An 8697-nucleotide genomic window follows, 5' to 3' on the forward strand; every position below is an offset into this window, starting at 1 on the left:
ACCACGGTGTTTGAGTGACAGCAGCTCAGGACTGTGAGCTGCCCTCAGGGTCTCCTCTAGGGACGCTGATAGAGGAGCTCCAGCTCGCAGCCAGATGCAGCGGCCCAGACTAGAGTGCACAGGCAGTACCCCTTGTTGTAGGAGCTGCTTTCCTCTTTGGCTGTATGAACTTGCCAGGTATTTTGTAATAAATAACACAGGTATTTGAGGCTGACTCATGAGGCATCAGGTCCACCTGGACTCAGACTAGGTTATGCATGCCATAGTAAAATCTACAAACACGTGGTCCTAGGATGAAGCTGTCACAGCGTAACAGCAAAGGGAGATCTTGCTGGCTCAGCCAATACAATATATCACCCCAGATAGTTTCCTCAGCCTCTCCATCCTAATACTGCCATCGACAGCTGAAAACTAAATGTTTCTGGAAGAGAAGTTGAGGAAGCCAGTCTCACACTGGGACCCCTGCTCAGGGAGAGCCCTCTGCACATGTCCCAGCAAAGGGTGTTGGTCACCATCTTGGTTAGGCAATGAAAAAGGGCCCAGCAGGAGGTCAGGAGGGGTGAGCAGCTGGTCACTGGCACCTTGCTTTTGGGGCTGGAGGATCAGCACGGTGTGAGGGTGTTGCAAGGCCATGACAGTGCAGCTGAGCTGCTCAGAGGAGCCTGCTGCTCCGTCCTGCTCTGCATGTGTGCTGCTATCCAGGCTACAGCATGACTCTTACTAAATATGCCCCACAACCCCAAATGCCTGGTCCGTTACCTTGCACACTAATGTGGGTGATGAGCGGCGTTTGACCCCTTGGGGAGCCTCCTGTCCCCAGTCAGGGCTGTTGTGTGAGTCCTGTGTCCGTTGGCATCCAGAACAGGCAGCCCTCCACGGCCTACCACCACGGTGCCCCGCTGCCACAGAAAGGCCTCTGGAAGCAGTAAGGACATGGGACTGCAGCCGGAGCTGGTGGTGGCATTAACAGAGGAGCTGTTGCTCCAGTATGGCTACCAACCATTATCACTAATGCTAACTGGATGGACTGCCGTTTGCCAGGCAAACACCAGGCTGCAGCTCTTTAGCAGTGCCTGTTTTAATTTCTGTGCTTTGGAGGAGACCGCCAATGCGGTGGTTCAGCCCTGCTCCCGCAGCCGTGTGCAAGCGCTGCCTTTGCTGTGGTTCTGCTTTCTGCCGCCGAGCGGTAACTTCGGGCTGCGTGGCGTTCGGGTGCACTGACTGCAGCTTGGTGCGTTCTAGGTGAAACCTTTGTTCTGGGAGATGGCCTCCCAGGGCCCTTGGAGCCTCGCCTGGACCCCATGGACTCAGCCTTGAACTCTGTCAATTCATCCAGCCACAGCAGGAGCTCCAGAGACTATCGCCTGCAAGGATACAGGCACCTGCACCAACCCTCTAGCCTCACCCAGGGCAGTACCTCTGCCTTGCGTAGGCTTAGCTCTGGGGGTAAGAGAGTTAAGAAGCCAGCCCTCCGATTGTAAATTTGGCAATAAAGGGCTTTTCTAACTCCAGTTACACCTTTCTAACTTCAGCAAGTACCAGAGACTGGCCTCTACACTGTTAAACAGGTAGTCTGTTAGGTTTAACGGTAGCTCTAGAGACATGGCAGATGGGCGGGTGGAAACACGGAGAGGTGATGCTTGCAGGGTCACTCGTTTGGCGTGGTGACTAGGTGGACCTGGAGGTCAGTGGAGAGGAAGCAGTAGACAGGAGCTGAACTTGCAAGGATGGGCAGCGGGCTGTCAAAGCGATAAATGGGCGTCCGAGTCCATGAGGATGGATTGGGAATGGCCAGGGAATCGAAAACTGCCTGATGAGGCTGGGAGCTGGAGCGGGTGGCCAGGACAATGGGCGGATGTGCGAACAGCACTTGTCTGTCTGGAGGAACAGGGGCAGGAGATCTGTTCACTGCAGTAAATCAGCACATGTCAAATCTAGGTGCTTGCAAAAAAAAGTTGTAATTTTAGGTGCACGGCATCAATAAAAGCCTCTAAAAAGGTCAGGCTGCTGATGCCTTGGTCCATCTGCCTCCCCCCACATCTGTGTATGCAGGCAGAGAGAGCTGACACAACGGGCTATGCCGATGCTGGCACGTTGGGAGCAGGACTTCTGTTAGCTCGGGCAGTGCTTCAAGACAACAGAATTTCACACATGGGCTCAGTCCATCAGAAAACACAGCCGATGAGAACATAAAACAGCTTTGCTATGTTAAATTTGCTAAAGGTGGTGTTCGGAGCTGGGGAGCAAGGGGAGAAACGGTGCCTGGGGAGAGAAGTGGGAATGGAGGATTGTTTTCTGCAACGGTGGGAACCATCAGCAGATGGGCAACGAAGAATGGGAACAGGGGGGCCAAACTCAGCTGAGGGGGGGCAAGGGGAAATTGGGGTTTAGAGTGAGCAGAAGGGCTCAGTTTAGAAGGCTGCCTCAAAAAGTAAGGCCTAAGGAAAGAGAATAATAAGGCTTTGGTGCTAGACGTGTGCCGCAGGAATCTCTGGGGCACAGTTGGAATGTGCCCTTTGCGTTGTCTCTGCCATTGCTTTGAGAGAGGAGACTGAGTGGTAGATCAAGGGTAAATAACTGCTGGAGCGATGCTGTGGGGATACTTGGAGTAATGGCTGCTTTCTCACAATTCCCCCCCAGGCTCAGATAGATACCTTGGATCTCGAGACGTCTCGAGGCTGAGCAGCCGCGACCCCTCGTCCTGGACAGTTGAGGAGGTGATGCAGTTCATACGGGAATCGGATCCACAGCTGGGACCCCACGCTGACCTCTTTCGAAAACATGTAAGTATGTCTGTATGTGTATATATACGTATGTGTGTGTGTATATACATGTGTATATTATATATGGGAGGGGGCAGATCATCACACAAGGAAAATCTAGGAGAGTCAGAAGAACGGCAGCACTTTGTACCAGCTGGAGTTTTGTGCTAAGAAAAACGTCCTCATAAATCCTGCTTGTATCGTGTTGAGGCTTGGGATCCTCTTACTTAGAAATCGTCGAGGGGAAGACATCGCAGCCCACCTAATGCTCCAAGCACCGCCACCTTTGTGCATATGGAGAGCTCAGCTCGTAGCTGGATTTGAAACCTAGCACTGAAAACACAAAACCCTGTTCATCCTGGAGTCTTAATATTCACCTCATAACAAATTTCTCCTGGCAAGAAGCATGTTCCAAGTGGAATTCACTGAGTGCGTTGCTGCTAAACGCACCCCTCCCCCCCCCCGCCCCGTTTCCTATAAAGAGGATTCTCCTAAGGCTCTGGCTCTTGTGCATGTCTTTAAGTGTAAAATAGCTGCAGACATACAGCATGGAGTTTGTACAATTAAAGCTACAAAAATTTTGGCAGCTCCATGTCCTGATTCCTGCCAGACAGTTCGTCTTCCCTCTGCCTTTTGATTAATTCCATGTTATACCTGGTGGTGCTCGTGAAGTCAGAAGAGCAGTAGGAGAAAATACCTGCCTTCCCCAGGCAGGAGAGGCAGATGGGATGCTTCTTAATCTGTGCTGGGCTGAGACAACACTCTCTTTTTTTTTTTTTAATTAGTTCTATTTTAGAACCACCAGTAATTGAAAAATGTTTTGTTTTAATTATGCAAGAGAGTGCTCAGCTCTGCTAAGGGATGAAAGTCCTCTGTATTTGCAATCCTGAGGAAGAACTTCGCTTTCATCTGAAGAAGGGAAAAGCAGAACGAACCTGGTACTGGAGATCTTACCAAGTGTGAGACCTAACTGAGCATCGACATAGGACAGGATTTTCTGTTGTTCAAGGTTGTGACTTTTATTTTTCATTTGTAAGTCCATTAATGTTTTCTTCATGGAAAACTGTCCACTGCAAAACTCTGGGCCAAGCCTGGACCAGGTCAAGGAAAGGAGTGCTGCAAGGGACTGAAATCTTCCACTCACAGATGCTAAGTGCAAAGCTGCTGTCTGTTTATTTTGAGCTTTGTGATCCCTGCCCTCCTGAGCCTCAGTGAGGGACTCATCTGGCTCAGCTGTAAAGCATCAGATACTTTTGAAAGCTGTGATGTTGAAATCAGCCCAGCTGGAGATGAGATGCTGCACCCTTGCTCTGCCAGCTGCTGGGACTTAGGAACTCCAGAAATTTGCTTTGCACACAGTGGCAGTCTTTTTGGGTTTACGAGGTTTGGTCCCTTGCCTCCTTCTTCAACCTTGACTTCAGGGCTGCGTGTGTCATGGCAGGACTGCTGTCAGGGTCAACGCATCCTGTGCTGGGAGATCTCTCCTGCAGCTCGATGATGATGCTCTTGAGTGAGACTGCTCCTTGCACTGCCACTGCCTCAACCGTTCCCCTGTCAGGGAAACCCCCCTCTTTTCCTTCCTCCATGCCTCCCTTCAGGATTTGCTGACCAGCTGGACATGGCTCCTGGGTGTTTATCACCCAGCAGATTTCCCACTGCCACACAGGGGTCCGGGGCTGAACCCCTGTGCTGCAGGCGGGGCGGGATGCCTGTGCTGGGATGCTTCAGTTATGTGCAACCCACCTCCACGGTTGAGCGGTGCTCTCACACCCAGCCGTGCTGCTTCAGCCCTCGTCATTTTGGGCACGGCCTGGCTCAGCAGCCAGGATTAGGGCTTACAGGTGTAGTCACCAGTGCTGTTGTTTCCCCCTCCTTGCAGGAGATCGACGGGAAAGCCCTTCTCTTGCTGCGGAGTGACATGATGATGAAGTACATGGGGCTGAAGCTGGGGCCAGCCCTGAAGCTCACTTACCACATCGACAAGCTAAAGCAAGGCAAGTTCTGAGAGGACGCTTGGCAGGACGGATCCTGGAAGCTCCGCTCCTGGCCATCCATACCCGCGCTCGCCTGCTGACAGGTACGCATGCACACACACCCATTTACGCCGCAGACGGACACCTCGCCGACACCCCGGCCCCGCTGCAGGGGTCCAGCTGCCTGCCCGTCCCTGTGCCAGCAGCCAGGCCCCAGTGGGCGCTCGGGAGGAGGCTGGCACACAGTTGGCCCCGGGCCTTCGCACTGGACTCGAGTCATGGGCATCCTGTTGGAAGCGGAGGGTCTCTCCCTGCTGCCCAGCCGGCGCTTCTCCGCAGGCTCCTGGTCCTGCTTCCCTGGGATGGAGCAGCAGCTCCGGGCAGAGCCCGTGGGGACAGGGCACTCGCGCCGGCTCCTCTCCCTCTTGCTGTCGTTCGTACGCTCCCGGTTTCGCCTGCTCGGGGCAGCCCTCGGCTCCCATCCCCTCGGAGGGGCGGTGGGCCAGGGGGGCTGGACGCTTTGCGCTTCACCGGGCAGCCCGGCTGCGAGGGGGACGGTGCCCCTGACCCACGCTCAACCCCTGTAGCACCGCGCCGAGCTCAGAGCAACGACTGCCCCCATGCCCGTCTTCCACACCTTGGGGGAGCCCGTCCGCCTGTCCCGGGGGCCGCTCACCTCCCGAGCTCTGCCTGCCCCTCAGCTCCCAGCCTTCCTCCAGCTGGGGACGCCGGGCCGGGAATGGAGGCCTTTGTATTTATTTCTGATTGGGGAGGCTGTGGGGCGGCACACGGCGCTGTCCAGGAGCGTGGAGTGAGCTTTGGGAGAGCTGAGAAGCGTGGCTGGGTCTGGCATACCCATGGCAAGGACGGGCCTGGGTTGGCATCAGAGACTGGCTGGATGCTGCAGGACTCGACTGATCCTTCTCTCCTTTTTTTTTTTGAGTATTTTTTTTCTTTTGGGGGGATTTTTTTTTTTTTTTTATAAGGAGTTGTCTGTTTAAAATGATGAAATGATTTTTCTACCTGTTGCTGAACTTGCAGCTCTTGGCGATTTTTAGCCAGAGATGCAAAGGTTCATCTTCCCAGGGGCCCTCCTGGTCCTCTGGTGTTTCGGTCCGTCCCAGCTCAGCGTGTGCGAGAGGGTGTTGGGTCTGGCAAGTCAGAGGATCCCGGTGTGGTGACCTGCCCTTGTGTTGCTCTTCCTGCGAGGGCTTTGCCTTACCCGGGGGCACCTGTTTGTTTCAGACAGTATAATGTATTTATTTTTGATGGCACTTGAGCAGTAACCCGCTGTCCCACGCATGTTACTGCAGCTGCAAGAGGAGTATCGGAGCGGAGGCCGCCCAGCCGTGCCGCCCTGTCCCCTGGGCAGCAGCTGCCAGGCTCGGGGCTGCCTGGGGGGACAGGGGCTGTGTGGTCCCCTGGAGCATCGCCTGCCCCGGCCTGGGAGGAGCTGGGGAAGGGCTGACGGGGAGAGGCGCAGCGGAGGCGAGGGCTGTCCCAGGCGTGTGGCCACGCATGCACCCACAGCACGCTCCCACACACGCTTCCTTTCTGCAGTGACCAAAGGGCTGGGACGGAGATCTCCACCGCAAGCACTTCTTTTTTCTCCTGCCTTTAGCTCACCCTCTGTGCATCCAGAGCAACGTCTCACACCCTCTTCCCGCCAGCCTCGAGGGCCCTGGCCAGCAGCAGAACAGGCATCCCGGTGAACAACCCTCCAGTCTCTTGCACTGGGTCAGGTTTACCCCTAAGGGGAAAAGTTGCAAAAAAACAAAAAAAAAAAACCAAAACCCAAACCCCAAAGTAATAAAAAGGCTTTTTGTTGTACAGCAAAGTCTGTGCTGCAGTCCCTGCTGCGGTCCCTGCTGCTGCCCTGGTGTGGTTGCAGGGAGGTGGGGCTCTGGCCACTCGCAGAGCCCCGTCGCTCACAGCATCAGCCCCAGGATGGCCCTCGTTTTTACCTGATGCTGATCCTGCTGGCCCACTACAGACAGGTCCCCGTGCGGGGTCAGCCAGTGCTTTCCTCTGCACTTATTTTACGTTGATTTGTTTATAAATAAAAGGATAACCAAGTTCCTCCCTGCTGGTTGTGTGTGCACTGATGGAAGTGCTTGGCTGGGCCCCTGGCAGTGTCTCCCTGCAGGCGCCTGCCATGGGGGACCCTGGGGAGCACGGGGACAGGGCGTGGGGTGTTGCTTCAGGACAAACCCCTGGCTGCTCCTGCCCTGCTCCTCTGGTGCTGTTTGTGGGGGAGCTGGGCCAGACCTGGGCTGAGAAAAGCAAAATAACACAAGCAAACTGGTGATGCAATGAACGCAGATTCGTTAGTGACAACAGCAAGGTGCATTGGCTTCTGCCAGATCTCTGCTCAGCCCCTCTGACACCGCCCCCCCAGGCTCCTGCTCTTTGCAGCTCTGCCTCTCAAAAGCCTCCAGCGTTGCTTGGTCCTGCCCAAAGCAGCTGTTCGCTGCTCCCCAGGATGTTTTTCCCCAGGAGCATCCCCACTGCAGGGCCCTGCACTGCATCACACACACGGTGGAGGGGCTCCTGGAGGGGCTCCGTCGCTACACAAACACGGCCACCTTTCCAGTGCTGGCTCGGAGCCCTCCGGCATCGCCAGTTCCTGGTCCAGGAGCGCGGCTGCTCTCAGGGATGTGCGGGATTGGCAGTGGTGCAGGCAGAGAGTTTCGCAATTCTTTGTTCCCGCCTGGAGCTCGTGGGGGGTGTTGGGGCAGGGAGCAGCCCCCAGCTGCAGTCCCTGAACCCATTACTGTGCAAACACACCTCAAATCTGCACATCTGCCCTGCAACGGTGCCCTGGGGCAGGTAACAGCAGGTGGGCAAACACCACCCACAGCCAGACGGTGGGCACAAGGCTGGGGGATGGGGGGGGGACAGCTGAGCCCCCCATGTTGCTCGCCAACACAGACCATTGCCATGGACCCCACACCTGGGTGGCTGCAGGTCAGCCAGGAGCCCCTGTGAGCTGTCGGGGCCGCGCCATCCCACAGGGAGGGGGCTGGTGGCATGGGCTGGGCAACGCAGAGGGGCCAGAGACCAAGGGGGCTCAGCCAGGCCCCACACCATGCTAAGGGCACCTGCACCCACAGCACACCTCGGGGTGCTCTGCGCATGTCCCTGGGTTGAGCAGGGCTGGCCCTCCAGCAGCACCACGACAAGGTGGGGACGAAGCCAAGGTGGATCTCACCTTCATGTGCCGTGAGCCTGGGGTTTGTGTCCTGGCTCAAGATGCACCTGGAGCACCTTGTGACATCTGCTCAGGGGCTGGTGGTGAAGACACTGGTGGTTGGAGAAGGCAGGTGAGAGGCACCCAGCCCCAGGGAGGGCAGTGAGGTGGGTGCTGCTGGGGAGAAGGGGTCTTGGCTGGTCCTGGAGGTCCAGCACCACGTGAGGTGCGAGAAGCACCCCAGGTCTCTCCTGCAGCCTTGGCTCTGCTGCCTTGAGGCATGCTGAGCACCGCATGACCTCTGTTCAGGTGCCTCTGGCCCAAACCTGCCCCTCAGACCGTTTGTCAGCAGCATGGTGCTCCCAGCCCCGGCTGACGGGGACCTGGGGCTCCGCCGTGCCAGCCCTGCCCCCCCACAGCCAGCATCTCCTCCCACGGCAGCCGCGGGAGTGAGGGTGTCTCTGCCCCCAGCCCCGCAGAGCCTGGGTGGCGGCCGCATCCCTCCACCTTTTGGGCTGGAAGGGGCTGAGCTGTTGAGGCACGGTGGTGCCTGAGCCAGGTCCCACAGCGACCACACTCCCACACCCCCACGCTGAGCCCCAAGGAGGCCCATTTTATTTGTAAAATTTCACTACATCATCCTTCTTTTAAATGCTCCTTTCTGTTGCGGCCCCAGCCCGGGAGGTAGAATGCAGCAGCTAAGGGTGGGCGTCAAAGCGGAGAACAGCTGCCACCCTGGGGCGCCTGCCCCAGACCTGCCAGGGCATACAGG

General features: G+C 56.5%; 1 protein-coding gene across 15 annotated transcripts in view; it reads left to right on the forward strand.

Moving 5' to 3' along the window:
• The window catches only part of SCMH1 (Scm polycomb group protein homolog 1), a 76113-nt gene extending 69298 nt beyond the window's left edge, over positions 1–6815 (forward strand). For 12 of the 15 annotated variants that reach the window (XM_030039235.2, XM_030039242.2, XM_030039241.2 and 9 more), the window contains 3 exons: positions 1243–1446; positions 2641–2783; positions 4642–6815. In XM_030039235.2, coding sequence (XP_029895095.1) covers positions 1243–1446; positions 2641–2783; positions 4642–4767 — 473 coding nt within the window. In that variant the 3' untranslated portion in view covers positions 4768–6815. Of the gene's footprint in view, positions 1–1242; positions 1447–2640; positions 2784–3600; positions 3772–4641 lie in introns of all 15 variants that reach the window. The other 3 variants (XM_041128984.1, XM_041128985.1, XR_003926928.2) reach the window with 2 other exon arrangements.
• The last annotated feature ends 1882 nt before the right edge of the window (positions 6816–8697 follow it).

The sequence above is a fragment of the Aquila chrysaetos genome, chromosome 16 (genome assembly GCF_900496995.4).
Source record: "Aquila chrysaetos chrysaetos chromosome 16, bAquChr1.4, whole genome shotgun sequence".
Taxonomy (NCBI): Eukaryota; Metazoa; Chordata; class Aves; order Accipitriformes; family Accipitridae; genus Aquila; species Aquila chrysaetos.